Consider the following 15,738-nt stretch of genomic DNA (forward strand, 5'->3'; position numbering starts at 1 on the left):
ATTCTTTTTATAGTTATTTTTTATTATTTTATTATTATTCAAAGTGTGGATCCTACTTTTTTTAATTCTCTGTCATTCCATAAAAAAAAAAGATCTGTAAACTTACATATTTACCATATAATTCACCTAATCAAGTATAATTATTTGTGTAACATTTTAAACAAGGAATGATGGTTGCGGCAAACCATTTCTTGAAGGTTATATTCACATAAGATTCCTCCTAGATATTTTTTAACATCCTTTATGTGATATAATAACAAATCCAGCAAGCACCATAGTAATTATAAAACAAGTAAAAACTATTAAACTAATTCGACAATTATTAAAAATTGAATTAGTTTGATAATAAAATTATTTAAAATGAGTAATTCATCTGTTGGATAATTTTATTAAATATTTTGAATAATTTTATTAAATTAATTTAATCTTTAATAAAAATCAAATAAATTTATATATTTTTATAATAAAAAAAAGATATTTAGTTTATCCTTAATAAAAAACACAGGAAATAGAAGAAGAAAAAGAAGTGACGTCATCCTTTCTTTCTGTTTAGTACTTTAGTTTAGTACTTTGTGCAACCCAAGAATAGATTTCAAAAAAAACTGTTTAGTAATTTAGTTTTCTTGTTATTTTTACTATTGGTATTATATTATTTATATATTAAAATTAGTCATTAATATATTTATATATAAATTAATATATATTATTTAATTTATTTTTAATATAAATTTATATTTTAATATATATTTTATATTAATAATTAATTTTGATGATTGATTTAAATATACATTTAATATAATTACTAATATATAAAGTAAGTAAGGCATATGCTGTGAATATTCTGTAATTCACACTTAACATTCACAAACACTAAAAATTTATTGATTCAATATTCTGCAGAATATTTTATTTGAATACAATTAAAATAAATATATTTTTAATATATCAACCAAGAATATATTTATAAACATGAAGTCATCAGCAACTAAAATAATCAAAAGGCTTTATAACATTATAATCAATTTTTTTATGGCCTATATATGAAGCATGGTGGTGACCTGATGGCGTGCATAGTTAAATTAAAAGTAATGTTAGCTGACAATGAAATCAATTAATTTAGGCTAGTCGTTAGTTAGCTCGTTTATTTAAATAGTTGTCTGAGGATTCTAATTCTATTTTATGTGTACAGTAATTTATTAATTAACGATAAATCTTTAAATATAATTTGGATTCGTAACGAAGTAAGGATATGATTCATGCTTAGGTCCATGACCATGAATATAACTAACGTACTCATACTCATCATCAATAATCTCATGCATATATGCATCTTAGCTCACAGGCTTAATAATTATGACTGGAATAACATTGAATCTGCTTCGGTTGGTCACTAAACTTCCAATTTATATTACACAAGAAAAGGACAAATATGCATGCAATCCATTAATTGATTTATGTATTTATAATATTTTTATTTTTTATAATTTTATGAAAAAGAAAATAATAAAAAATTGTTTTAATTAAGTATTGATAATATGATGATTTGGTTTTGAATAAACTAGAGGATGACGTTTTTTTTATAGAGCATGTTCTTTATACAATATTATATGTTTGTTTGATCCATTCCAAAGATAAATAGAATTAAAAAAAATATTATTATTTTTGTAATGTATCTTTCTTGTTGTCTCTATCATTATTGTTTATTGCATTAGTTTGACAAATTCGTCTGCGGAACTCTATCAGCACAAAGTATTGTAGCAAAATGCTAATACTAGAGACATGAGAGACAAGAGAAAAATAATGTTTATATTGTGGAACATTTAGAATTTCCATTTGGGTACCTGTACTCTTATGGTTTAACTTCTTTGTTACGTTATTTTTCTCTTTTGGCACACATTACCATTTTCTTTTTCTTTGGTTGTCACAACGCAAGTTAGAAAAGCATATCCGAGTATTATTTGGTTAAACATATTTTTTTTTTATTAGAAACAAGTATGACAAAAGGTAGTAGAACTAAACATACAAAGTACTATATGTCTATATGACATTCTCACTTCTCAGTATCTCTTTCTGTAAGACAAAATATATCATTATGTATACAAAAATAATTAATAAAAAGCTAGATTGCTCTCAAGGTTTTTTGGTTTAGGACTGTGACTTCTTGAATTTCAGTGCATCAAAGCGAGCCGCAAGTTCATCGTAATCTGGCAATTTAGGATGGACACGGACACTGCTTTCCTGTTTAAGGAAAGATGAAGGAACAGATGGTGGCGGCCTCTTAGGTGGCAGAGTTGAAGGAGGTTCTTCCACTTCAATCTCTTCATCACAGTCGGATTCATCAAACTTAATATCTGAATGTCGTGCAGAAGTTGGATGGTAGCTGTGCCTCCTATAATCATTTCCACCACCATACATTTCAGTAGGCGATGAATAATCTTCATCTTTCTTCTGTTCAGACCTCGGTAAGCTCCTTGACCTATACATTTTCTCCTCAATTGTTGATTGATGAACAATGTTATTTGAGTTATCCAACTTGTTATTGTAAACATATGGTTGAGGAGCTTCATTGTTATGGTCTTTCATAGCCATGTAAGCAGCAACTTCGGCCGCGGCAATTGCTTTCTTAGCTGATTCAGCAGCTGCCTCAGCAGCAGCCTTAGAATCCTCAAAATGCATGTCACCACTGCCTTTTTCACCACTATTAGAAAACATAGCAGAAAATCTTATTAGAAAACAATATGATAAAAAAATGATCTTATAAATATAAATGGCAGGATATAGTTCGGTTTTCACCTAGTAATTGGCTTGTTTGATTCAGATGACACATTTGTTGTAGTTATGACTGCTGGAAAGCTGCTTGCACTAACAAAAGTTTTTGGCCCTTCCTATAGACACAAAAAGTAGTCAAATTGGCGATGAAAATTTGATTTGATAAACATAACTCAGACAAATGAAAAATCAAGAGACAGAGCTTATTACTATGAGCTCTTCTGGAGGCTTTAGAAGTTCCTTTTCAGACTCTGCAGTATCCCATTCTACTTGATGCTCTTTAGCTATTTCCTTTAATACTTTCAACTTTAATTCGCCGGGAGGTGTTCGCACTGAGAGCTTGTCGATTAACTAAAAGATACAGCAATTCAAAAGCACAAAGGTCAGTAATGAATTAATATATATAAGTTATCCGAAGAATACAGATGAATGCAGCAAGTAAAGTTCTACCTGACGATTTACGCCACAGCTAGGTCTAAGATCAGTAGCTGCCGATACGAAATCCTTACCGTATTTCTTCTCAAAGATATTCTTGAGTGAGACAAGTTCCGGAATTTCGGAGCACCTTGGGGCTGCAAATATTAAACTAGCAATTCCTTCTTTCAAATCTGCTGGACAGTCCCTGAAAATAATTCCGAACTGGCATTACGATTTCGACATTCAAGTAGGTTAATACTATTAAGAAGATAATAAAAAAAGGTACTCATATATATTCTTCACCTTTGCTTTGAAATGATTGAGAGTCTGGAAACTACTAATTCACAGAAGAGCTCAATGAACTCATTTGCAGCCAAAATATTTTGCTCTCTCATCACATGCTCAACCTACAAATTCACAACAACGACATTAGAACCCTAACTTAAATAATGCCATCTGAGAATGCAAATTCAACAAGAAACATCAAAACTACTTTCATTAATAAGTAATGCAATCCATAAGTGGCAGCTAGATGCTAACTGTTAATAACTGTGTATCGTTGGAAATGAATCAAAACAAAGTATCTAAGCTAGTTACTGTCTAATTATGGATCAAAGCATCTTCAAGATTGAAAAATTTTCACTAAATCTTAAATTTCTCATGGTAAGAGTCACACAATTACTGAATATAATTAATTTCTCTAATCACATAACAATTGCACTAAAACCTAATCGCTATCTAAAATTAAAAAAAAAAACAGAGGAAGCAAGAATTGAATGTACTCTAATGCGAGCAGTGGCATCTTGACCGGAGTGGAGGAGCATGGCAATGTCGCGCCTCATCTGCCTGACGACAACCTCCCGCTTGTTACGGAGGAGCTTGATTCTGGCGACCGCCATCTTGGCCGCCGTCTTGCATTTGGAGGTGTTGAAGCCTAAGCCAAGGAGGGCGAGCGTGAGCTTCATGGCCCTTTTGGCGCGTGAGGCTGCACCTGTTATCCCAGTAGTCGTCATGGTAACTGCTCAAGACTCAATGCGAGCTATGCTTTGGAGGTTTAAGGAGAAGGAAGTGAGCAATGAGAAATGTAACGGTACGCTGAAATAGTCTTTTTTATTTTTTTATGCGATAAAAATTTTTAAAGATAGAAACTTATGTTAAATTAATAAAGAGAAAATATGTGAAATTGTTTGTTTGTTTTTGTGGGAAAATGTAGCCGTTATGGGAATACGGAAAGAATGGATTGGATTATTGATGATTGTGTTACTGGCTAGTTTCTATGTAGGATGGAATCCTATGCTGATGCTACCCACCGTGTAAATTTGTGGAATCACTCAATGAGTCTCTATCTATGTGCCACGTTTTCTATTTAGGGATTCGTGAACCTTGTTGATTAAGCTTGAGTTAAGCTCCTTCTAAGATCTAGAAATTATATTGATTTAATCTCTGAGATATTAATGGCTATAATACACCATGTCTTTTGTGTATTTTTTTGTCGTTCAAACTCAAAACTTGTGACCTAACTTTTGTTATGTTAGACACAGTCAAATCACGTTATACGTATTTTGATACTAAATAAAGTCTGTAAACATTACATCGCTTTTTTTTATTAATTCATCTTCTCTATTAAGCTTTACACACACAAATCTCTTCTATAAATCAAACAAGTAAAAGAGTACGTGATTTGGTACTTTAAAATAATATGAAATTTAGTCACTAAAAAAATAATATGAAATTTTTGTATTCTTTAATTGAGTATTTGTGATGACATTTTGCTTGTTACAAAGTGTTTATAAACAAATGTGGAAGTTGTCAATCTCACAAATATTAAACTGAGACTTAATTCTACTAAGCTTGTACTTCACCATCAAATATGATAATCTATAATTGTTGCTTAGATAAATATTTATGTGAATGAAAAAAATAATTTAAAAGTAAAATATATTAGAATTGTTTAAATAGTAAATCACAAAATTACTTTATAGTAATAATTATTCTCTTTCATTATTTTACAACTATTTATTCTTGTATGTGTTAATTTAAGAATTTGATTGAAAAAAATATGTATCAATAATAAATTAATTTACAAAATGAACAACCATGGAAATTTTTTTAGAAAATACATATTTTTTTGGCAACGAAAATGAAATAATATTTCTCTTTGATATATATATATATATATATATATATATATATATATATATTATATGAATATAAAAGATATTTATTTACCACGATATAAAAGATATTTAATATTAATTATATTTGGGCTGAGCTTGATCCAAAATATTTCTTGGGCAGTAACTTAATAGCTGATGATTCTCGACAGGTTAGTACAAAGCCTAAGGCCCAAATATACTATCTATGGAATCCAAATTAACAAACCACGAATTAATCATGTCCATCTAACAATTTATTTGTCAGTAACAAACTTTAAATAAAATTTAGATCAGAAGACATATTAATTTTTGATCTACTGGATAAGAGGATACCATAGAAAAAAAATAATTAACCACAGAATCAAGTTGGGATAGTTTATTAGTTAGTTCACTAGTTCACTTAAATAAATGTCGAAAGTTTGAACTCCGCCTTGTGCACACAGCAACTCATTGACAAATAGCAAATTCTTAAATAAAGCTCTGATTCGCGACGAATCTACTCGACTTGAGGATACCGTATAAAACAAAAAAAATAAATTTAACCACCCACAAATCCTATTTGCTTTATTATTTCATATTTTTATTTAATAAATACTTATAACAATAACAAATTTAAAATTAGTTAAGATTATAAGTTATATATCAAATATCTCTAAATTGTCATTGTATACAGTAGATTTTGTGGGGAATACCATGTGTGATACAAAGAACAAAAAATAAAATAATAATATATAGCATACTCTTGTACCGTTAAAAAATAAAGATCCATACTGCATCCGGCACCAACTTATTAAATCACATATTTATAATTTTTGTATCAGATTCATGTTCTTGCCAGTTAGGCTTTAGACGTAGTTGAAATTATCTGTTTACAGTTAAGAGATGATACACAGTTACACACAATAAATATGATATTCTGCTATCACATTCTGATATTAACTCTCATCACTTTCATTCCAATATGTTTTTGTAAATTATTCAACACGAGTTACCAGACTACTGATAATTATTAATTGATCAATTAATAATAATAATAATAATAATAATAATAATAATAATAATAATAATAATAATAATAATAATAATAATAATAATAATAATAATAATAATAAGTCTGTGAACTATGGTTAAGTGACCAGTATCGCTACCTCACCAACTTTGGGTAATGCCCATGACTCATATAAATCATAGTTTTCTACAGCATTTTTATTAGAGAAAATATAAAATAGATCTTTAATCATTTTTTGTTTGAAGATATAATAAGTCTTTAATTAAAATTAAATAATTATAATTTTTTATTATTAAAAGAATGAAACACATAAGAAATCTATGAATATTTAATTTTAATCATTACATATTTTTTGCCAAAATAAAATAGCCAATGACCTATTGCCCGTTTTTCTTTAATTTAATTTATTATAGCCCATAAACTTTGTGGCAGGTCAGAATATGACACACTCTGTTATGTGTAGTACATTGTTATTAGTTTAAGACACTTTTACCAAATGTATTATTAAAGATTCATTAGCCAAAATATTCAAGTAAAGTGAAAGGCGCTTTATAAAGTAAAGTGAAAAGCACTTGTAAATTTCTTTTTCAAATTATTATTATTATTTGGTTTACATACATGGAAAAAAGGGATAGGAAAGATCACAATATTTGAGTGAACAAAACTTTGATTAACAAGCAGAGTGTACAATATCGCTTCATCATTAATGGCACCTAACAACTACATATGTATCTATACATCTGGAAAAATATAATAATATGTTCAAGCAAACCTCCAAATATGCATAACTATATACTATACATGCCTAAAATTAAAAATATATTATGCTCAAGGAGAAATTATATTAAGAAAAGACACCCTAGTATTAATCAAATGCTTAAACAAGCACTCTAACCCTTCTTCAATCCCTTGAATTCCTAATACCAAAGCTTCAAGGCTTCTATTTGTAGATTGAATCCTCAAACCCACTTCTTCTTTGTTCAAATTCTCCATAATAGTAAGTTCCAAGTTGCAAAGTGATAGATCCACTTTTTCAAGAGCATTAACATTCTCTTGTTGATTGTTGTTGCAAGAAATAAGAACACCCTTATGCACCAATCTTGACACAAATGCCCATTTAGTAGGCTTTGATTTCAAGATTGATGAAGAAAGGAACACAAAAAGTGATTGGAAAATTGAGCTTGTGATCAAACTTGATTCTCTAAGAACTCTTACCAATGCACAAAGATGGTTATCATCAAGATCCAAAGGAGGAGGAGGAAATGGCCCATCATCAATTTGCTTCAAAAAAAGCAAACTTTTTGTGCATTCTTTTCTAATGTTTCTTCTAAGGCTCCAATATGAAGAGATGTATCCTTCAATGTCAAGATTTCCAATCTTTCTCCTCCTAAGCGAAGATTGAAGATCTTCAACACTTGATTTCATCAACATGATGAAATCCCTTGTTTTTCCCAATAGATCAAGGAACCTTAAGGGGCAATCCAAGAACTCATTCACCCATTTCTCATCTTTATGTTGACCTAATGCTTGTTGGGTCAATGGCAATTTCAAGAGATCTTCTATGCACTTATACAATTTACCAAGGCCTAATAGACCATAGCAAATTGTTTCAACCTTTGACAAAGATGATGATGATGATGATGAATCCCATGATTTAAGCTTGTTGAGCTCTTCTTCTACTTGAATTGTGCTTGGATGTGATCTAGTTGGTAAACTAATAGATCTAACACCATATTTGCTAGAATGTTTAAAGGTAGCCATGGTTGCCCTTTTCATGATAAAGGGTAACCAAATTTTGTGATGGACTCAATGCTATAATAATAATAATCCTCTTCTATTTATACCTATAGACATCTCAAGTGGGGAAAGGAGAGAAAGCCAAGGGTATCTTTCTGGCAATTGATGCTCATTTAATTTTGATCTAAATATATATTTTTTATTCTTTCTAAATGTAGGCCGTTTTAATCGTAATTCTTTTAAAATTTTTCTCTTAAATATATTTATTATTTTCTTCTTTTTCAGCCCTTATCATTATAAATATAAAAAAACTTCATCATCTTTTGTAGTTGCAAATTTTTAAACTTTTTTTAGATCTCTATATATTGCAACTTTGTACTATTAAATTTAGATGATAAAGACAAAAAATTATCAATAACAAAAAATAAAAGGTCAAAATCAATTAAAAATTGGACCAAAATTAAAACCACACACACACACACACATATATATTATAAAATAAAAAATAAAAATGTTAAAAATTAAACATATCTAATATTTGATATATAATTTATTAAACATGTGACATATGTAGGTATTAGGCAGTGTTTGTTTTTTTTTTTTTCCTGTGACGTGGGTTATGTTGTCACTTGTCACGTCTTCCACCAGCAATAGAACTATAGAAGCAAGCATCACCCCAATATATATAAAATAAAATTGAAATACCTCAATTTTTGTTGTTACATATGGGGAAGGTGTACCTTACAAATTTTTTCCCTCCGTGTTTTATAGAACAAGAAAGGAGACATTTAAAAACACCAATTCCTCTGTCCATGCCTTTGTATCTGTATAACTTCAATGAATCTAAGCAACAATTTATGGTGCCTATGGTTTTTGTTCATGAAGGTCGGTTACCAATTTACCATTTAAGGATTCTGTTCCAATGTTCTCTGCACTTAATCATAATTGATGGATATGAACAAATAATAATTCATGATTATATATATATATATATATATATATATATATATATATATATATATATATATATATATATATACTGTATTCTTTATTAAATCTAATGTAGAGGTTGGTTCAAGAATGAAGTTAATTAATATATATATATAGTGAACACAAATTATTAATTTTTTATATTATTGCACGAATAGTATGTATCATATAATTTTTGTTTTTAGAGAATTATTTTTTAATATTAATTGTTTTCTTTGAATGAGATCCTTTACAATAGATCTCGCCGTGTGTGAATGAATAAAACCAATTCCTAACCAAATATTCTCTTTTATCTAAACTCCTAACCAATATTTTTAATATAAATTGTGTCACACCACAAAAATTTAATATCATGAGTATATCACAATTCATTCTTTAAAAATAATTAAGAAAGATAGCTACCAATCTTGAATGGTCCAAAGTCCAAACTCTGCCGGCCTAAAAAATAGATTATAAAAATGAAATTTATATATATGATTGGTATAATATCTATCATACCTATTTTCTATTTAATTGAATAGTATTTATGTGGAATAATATTGATAAATTATTTCATCACAAGGGGCGTGGTTATTTTACCAAAGAAAGAAGACTGACACATACATATATATGATTTGTCATATTAATACCATATTATTCTCTGTGTTTCCTAAAGAAATAGCATGACTTCTAAAATATATATACTATATAGGGATGCCATATATAAAGCATTATTTAATCAGGAGGCAGGCCTGCTTTGAAACACATCAAATTATAATTTTAAAATAATTCTAGAGAAATTGAAACCTCTATGAGTATATCCATGAACTACTAAGATGCATTATATCAAAGAAAAATGTTGTATGTATATTAATAATCAGCTATTAAATTAATTATTATCTATATTTATATATGTATGTATTAATTTATACATTTTTTAATTATATAATTAGTTATTTAAATAATTAAATTTATTAAAATAATTAAATATTTTTCTAGTAGTATGATGGAAAAAAATTATAGGGACAAAATATATATTATTAATAGAAAAATTATTTTTAGTATTTATTTATTTTGTTTTTAATAACAATAGCTGCTAGTATATTTATAGGTAATTAGACAATAACTGTCTTATGCCTTGTTGCTAAAAGGTTTTAATGATAATTATATAATTATTGACAAAAATATTTTTAGTGGTTGCAAAAAATATATAATTGTTGTTATAATATATAATAATAACGACAAATATATAATTGTCGCAAAAACATAAATTAAGACATATATTATTACCACTAAAAATTTGTCATTAAAAATGAATTATAATGTATTTTTATATAATAATTAATAGCTAATTATAATGTATTTTGTATAATAATTAATAGCTATTTTTTTATACAAGTAACTAATAACATGATTATTAAAGATACATATAATACTTTGACTTACTGAACAAAACCTAGGAAGTAGGAACATAAACGCATTTAACTTGCAAAACAAATTAAATAACCTAGGAACATACATGAACGCATACATGAACGCATTTAGCATTTGTTGATAAAGTATTTTTCTTCTTTCATTTCTTATGGACAGAAATATAAGCCATATGCCCATATATACAATATGCTTTTCTATAAAGAAAAGTAGGAGTGGTACATTGTTGAAATTATACACATGAAAAAAGACATGTGAAGTTCCCATTAATCAAGGAATTCTTTTCTTGCACCGAACGGTGGAACAATATACATAATTAAGCCTTTATCTTTTTGTCATCATATATATTTATATTTATTCATATTTAAGTTTTTAAAACCTTTATCTTTCTTGATATTCAAGGTCATGGCATAGTTCAATCATATGTCAACACGTGTAGTTCAGACCATACTCCTTTGCATCACTTTTGATGACTATGTCTTGAAGGCAGAACTATAAATTTGTCATTTTTGCAACCAACTAAATTAAAAAATAAAAATAACCAATCCGAGTTGATCGAATAATCAGCTTATTCATTTGTTTGAAAAAGTATCAGAAGTTTGAATTTTGTTTTATATATGGAGCAAATATTGATTAATAACAAATTCTTAAATAAAATTTAAATTTGCGATAAATTACTTATTGACTTGTCGAATTAGGAGATACCATAAACAATTAAAAAATAAAAATAGGTAAACGAATAAATAAAATGAATCCTATTATGATTGATGACTCCTAACAAAATGTTCATAAATAATTAGAAGGTGAACATAAATACAAGATTTGATTAGTTAATGTAAAGCAAAACTAAGGCAACTATTTAAAAAGTTTGGTATACTAATAATCACACATGAATGCACCCTTGTAAATAAAAAAATGAAAAGAAAGTATGTCTAAGAAGTGTTAATTTACAATTAATCAAATTACATGACTAATAATTTTATAACCAATATAAAAAATAAGAAAATTAATTAATGAATATATATATTTTTTCTTTTAGTGACAAAATAAAATTGTTTATTACAGAGACTAAAAACATGCTAATTACTTAGACTTTTTCTATTTTAATAGCCACTTTTGAAAAGCTTAAAATTTAAAATTAATTATTAGCTTGTGCTTATTACCATTGAACATCATGTACTAAATGGTTTTAGAAAATTAGATGTACAATTATGCTACGTGTACTAAAATCAGCCATAATACATATTGAAATATAAATATATATCGAAGATAAATTAAATTATAAACGTATTTATACATAAATATATATTAATAATTAATTTTAATAGTTAATTTTGGTGTAAAAAAATATTTTATTAGATGTATATGAAAAAAATAATAAAATTAAGTATATGGCATTTTGAAACCACAACATAGAATATAACAATAAGCTTCTTCTTTGCATTCGATTTCTAACCTTTGAATTATACAAATTTACAAAAAACTAAGGTAAGAAAATTCGATTTCTAACCTTTGAATTATACAAATTTACAAAAAACTAAGGTAAGAAAATTTCAAATCCTCAGCATATCCCTAAAACTTGGATGTCTAATAGGATTTAGAGACAAAATTACATTGCTAACTAATAAGAAAACTCTATTGAGAGATCATATTCAAAAGGGAGGCTCTAGTCTTAATCAAGTTCCTAAATGTGCTATCCAAATTATTATCAAGGCTTTCTAGAACATTCTCCAAAGCCTCCAACTTTTCATGTGCTATATGCATCTTCTCACCATTATTAATCCCTTCAATTAAAAGGGTACTTAGAGATGCTTCCACACATTGCAACTCATTGACATTTTCTGAGTTATCTTCACAAGCTATGACCCCTTTGTGCACAAGTTTTGCCACCATCAACCATTTGGTTGACTTTGACTTTGACTTTGACTTTGACTTTGACATGTTGAAGAAAGACAATAGTAATTGGAACACAAACAAGTTCATTAGTATCACTTCCCTAAGAACCCTAACCACAGCACCAAAGTGGTCACCAAGATTCAAAATTGGTGACACCCCAAATTTGCTATCCATATGCTTCAAATTTGTGATTACCTTCTTGGCATTCTTCTTCATCTTCTTGGTGAATAAATTGTACTCAAGCACACTTTTCTCAACACTTGAGTCTCCTTTTCTTCTTCTTAGAGAAGAATGAAGGGATTGAACATTCTCCTTAATTTGTAGCATAATGTCCCTTGTGATGCCACAAATGTCCAAAACCCTCATTGAACCATCCAAGACCTCTTCAAAATATTTCTCATCACCACCTTGGTTTTGAGAAATCACATGTTGTGTTGATGCCATGTTGAGAAATGCATCCAATGAGAGGTACAAATCTTGAAGCAAGGAAAAGCCAATGGCAATTGACTTAGATGTTGATGTTGATGTTGCTTCCCATGTCTTGAGCTTGATGAGTTCTTCATCAACTCTAATAGTGCTTGGATGAGATCTTGATGGCAAACTAATGGAACGAAGTTGATACTTGCTTGCCATGGTTTTTTGTTCCTCTCTTTTGTTCTTTTTTTTAGTTTCCCTCTAATATTGTAATGGAAGCTCAACTTTGGTGTGCTATTACCAATCCTTGAGTCTTCTTATTTATATAGGTATTAAACATTATCCATTTCCCATTCAACTCCCACAAGGTTAAATTAAATAACAAATAATTAAAAAAACAGAAATTTTAACACTTAAATTTTCACAATTTGCCAACACTAAAAGGAAAATCTTTATTCATTTACACACCAACATATACAATTCTTTTAACTATTTAATAAATTTAAAATTAATAATGCCATTTTCCTAAGTGTTCAAATAGTAAATATCATATCTCATCATATAAGTAAAGTTTTTTCTTTTTTGAAAAAAAAAAAGTTAGCTATAGCAAAATTAAATATCACCCAATTTAATCTAAGTGGGGAGCATGTGATACCCGCATGGGTCTCCCTACAATTTTGGTTTATTTGTCACATCTTTCCCAACATTGTGCTCTATTATAGGTGATGTAACACAATCATAGATAGGCCACAAGGGTATATAGTTACAAATTACAACTCATAGCAAGTGTTAAATTAATGTTTTTGAACCTTAGGTTGTATACTTGGCTTCTTCTCCGTGTGTTGGTAAACACAACTCATTACTCATCCCCTAAGCTTGCCTCCTATGTTGCCACATTACCCTATTCATTTCAAATTATAAAATAGTTTAATTTTGATGCACTGACAGTGTAAAGTATTTCATACAGTTGTATAATTACATTCGTTTTTTGTATAATTATTCACATGATCAATATAAAAGGTAATTATTTTTACTAATGTAATGTTATGTAATTAAATATATGTATAAAACTATTTTATACCGAAAATACACAAAAATTAAATTCATTATAAAATGGGGTGCCCTTAATTTCCTTTGTTTGATTTGTCTCAAATTGAAGGAGCTTCAACCGCAAACATGGATTATTAAAGAAATGTTATTTGCATAGGTTGAGATCCACAATTATTTGAGTTATAGATAAGCTACTTAGAATCCCGAGAACCAAGGGTCAATTATATTTAAACAAAGATTAAATTAATATGTGCACGAGTGGCATGTATTAATACTAATATATAATGTTTATGTATGTATATGTTACCGTTAAATATGATACTAAGTTACTAAGAATGCTTTGTATAAATGACGTGCTAATAGGGAAAGAATCTTTCATAATTTTTCCCCCTTTCTGATCTCTTAATTATTGGTAATATATATTGACGCGTGTTTGCAAAAATAACTAGTTGATATTTTGTGAAAGATTTGATTCAGTAGGTTTATGGCATGTGGCTACGCTGTGTTGCTAAGTCATTCACCTAATTGTGTATATAATCTATATTTTTATTATTATTACAACATTAGATATTATGTTGGCAATATGATAGCAAAATGTAGATAACTAGTCTTTTGGTGTGTTAGTTTATAACTCTCGAAAGAAATGTGTTTTTCTTTTCCCCCTTACATTGAATATGCTACACGAGAATAACACTATAAAGAATAAATAAATCATCGCAATTGCCATTAGTTCTTGGCTATTTGTAACTACATAAAATAAATGCTGAGAGTGGGATTTGAACCCACGCCCTTTCGGACCAGAACCTTAATCTGGCGCCTTAGACCAACTCGGCCATCTCAACTTTGATGGTCAAGTAGTCTTTCAATTTTTAATTAATTTTGTCATTTTTTTGTATTTTTGGTCGCTCATTTTGCTTTTTATTTGATTCATCACATAAGCAGAATATTTTAATGGACCACATTTTTTAAGGGCCATTCATTATTTAATATGAGGATACTTTTATTAGTAAAACCCAATAAGGAAGGCCCGTATACCAAAATATAAATGAGAAAAGGCCCACAAGGGAAATAGATTTCAAATTTGGAAGTAAAGAATCGCAGGCCTAGTTAAGATGACACATTAACATGTTTTTTAAAATACTGTAGGAGAAGAGTTATTTTAGTGGTTAGTTTATTAGTTTGTTTAAATAAATATCGGGGTTTAAATTTCATTTTGTATATGTAGTAACCTATTAACTAGTAGCAAATTCTTAAATTGAGCTCTGATCCGCCGCGATAGGTTAGTCCTTAGTTTGTTGGAACGAGAAATATCATACACAACTGAAAAAAATATTACATTCGAATTCAAACATTGGCACGACCAAATAGTGGATAGGAACCTCGCGCTATAACAAAAAAAAATAGTCATTTCTCCATAAATAAGTCTATGTGAGCTAAACGTTAGAACTTGTGAAAATTTAATACTTATTTAAATTACTCTCACTTTTTTCTTTTTTCTGAGTTATTACTGACTTTAATGTTAGAGTATTCTTTGCAGATATCTATCGTATTTTTTGAAATCCAACATATACTTTATCATTAGAGAAGATAGGATGACGTATCCTCTTTTACGACAAACTATACCTTGAACGGATTCTTAACAGCGAAAAACAGTATCCAAAAGTAGTTTCCATCATCAACAATAATGTTTTTGTCTTTCTAACATTGGAAATTAAAATGTTATCAAAATTAAAACATCATAATTATTAATTAAGCTATGTCCTATTAAAAAGTAGTGGAAAGACCGAAAGAGATTTATTTTGAAAGCATAAAGCGGGTGTGCATAAGAATCACGTTTTAATTAAAAGTAAGATGCTTATTCTTTGTTTTCGTGTGTTTTATTATTATTGG

General features: G+C 28.4%; 3 protein-coding genes and 1 non-coding gene across 4 annotated transcripts; all 4 read right to left on the bottom strand.

Annotated features, from left to right (window-relative positions):
- Positions 1-1,954: 1,954 nt before the first annotated feature.
- LOC112797010 (uncharacterized) lies at positions 1,955-4,433 on the bottom strand. Its single transcript, XM_025839737.3, has 6 exons — positions 3,969-4,433; positions 3,490-3,593; positions 3,220-3,391; positions 2,980-3,120; positions 2,794-2,885; positions 1,955-2,698 (listed from the first exon to the last, which is right to left on the bottom strand). The coding sequence occupies exons 1-6, from the start codon at positions 4,197-4,199 to the stop codon at positions 2,146-2,148; spliced, it is 1,293 nt and encodes a 430-aa protein (XP_025695522.1). The 5' UTR covers positions 4,200-4,433; the 3' UTR covers positions 1,955-2,145.
- Positions 4,434-7,000: 2,567 nt separating this feature from the next.
- Positions 7,001-8,268, bottom strand: LOC112797018 (uncharacterized). The gene has a single exon (XM_025839748.3). It carries the CDS (start codon positions 8,125-8,127, stop codon positions 7,180-7,182), a length of 948 nt encoding a protein of 315 aa, XP_025695533.1. The 5' UTR covers positions 8,128-8,268; the 3' UTR covers positions 7,001-7,179.
- Positions 8,269-12,072: 3,804 nt separating this feature from the next.
- LOC112728133 (uncharacterized) lies at positions 12,073-13,071 on the bottom strand. The gene has a single exon (XM_025778491.3). The coding sequence runs from the start codon at positions 13,015-13,017 to the stop codon at positions 12,124-12,126; it is 894 nt and encodes a 297-aa protein (XP_025634276.1). The 5' UTR covers positions 13,018-13,071; the 3' UTR covers positions 12,073-12,123.
- Positions 13,072-14,609: 1,538 nt separating this feature from the next.
- On the bottom strand, positions 14,610-14,690 carry TRNAL-AAG (transfer RNA leucine (anticodon AAG)). Its single transcript has one exon. It is a non-coding gene; the product is annotated as a tRNA-Leu (tRNA).
- Positions 14,691-15,738: the final 1,048 nt, after the last annotated feature.

This window comes from Arachis hypogaea, chromosome 1 (genome assembly GCF_003086295.3).
Source record: "Arachis hypogaea cultivar Tifrunner chromosome 1, arahy.Tifrunner.gnm2.J5K5, whole genome shotgun sequence".
In the NCBI taxonomy this organism is placed as follows: Eukaryota; Viridiplantae; Streptophyta; class Magnoliopsida; order Fabales; family Fabaceae; genus Arachis; species Arachis hypogaea.

Excerpts from the sequence above, each read along its gene's own strand:
- LOC112797010 (XM_025839737.3), bottom strand. The coding sequence starts at position 4,199 with ATGACGACTACTGGGATAACAGGTGCAGCCTCACGCGCCAAAAGGGCC. Across the intron at positions 3,392-3,489 it reads TCAATCATTTCAAAGCAAAG|GGACTGTCCAGCAGATTTGA; the intron begins GTGAAGAATATA and ends AATTATTTTCAG. Across the intron at positions 3,121-3,219 it reads GCTGTGGCGTAAATCGTCAG|TTAATCGACAAGCTCTCAGT; the intron begins GTAGAACTTTAC and ends TGTATCTTTTAG.
- LOC112797018 (XM_025839748.3), bottom strand. The coding sequence starts at position 8,127 with ATGAAAAGGGCAACCATGGCTACCTTTAAACATTCTAGCAAATATGGT.
- LOC112728133 (XM_025778491.3), bottom strand. The coding sequence starts at position 13,017 with ATGGCAAGCAAGTATCAACTTCGTTCCATTAGTTTGCCATCAAGATCT.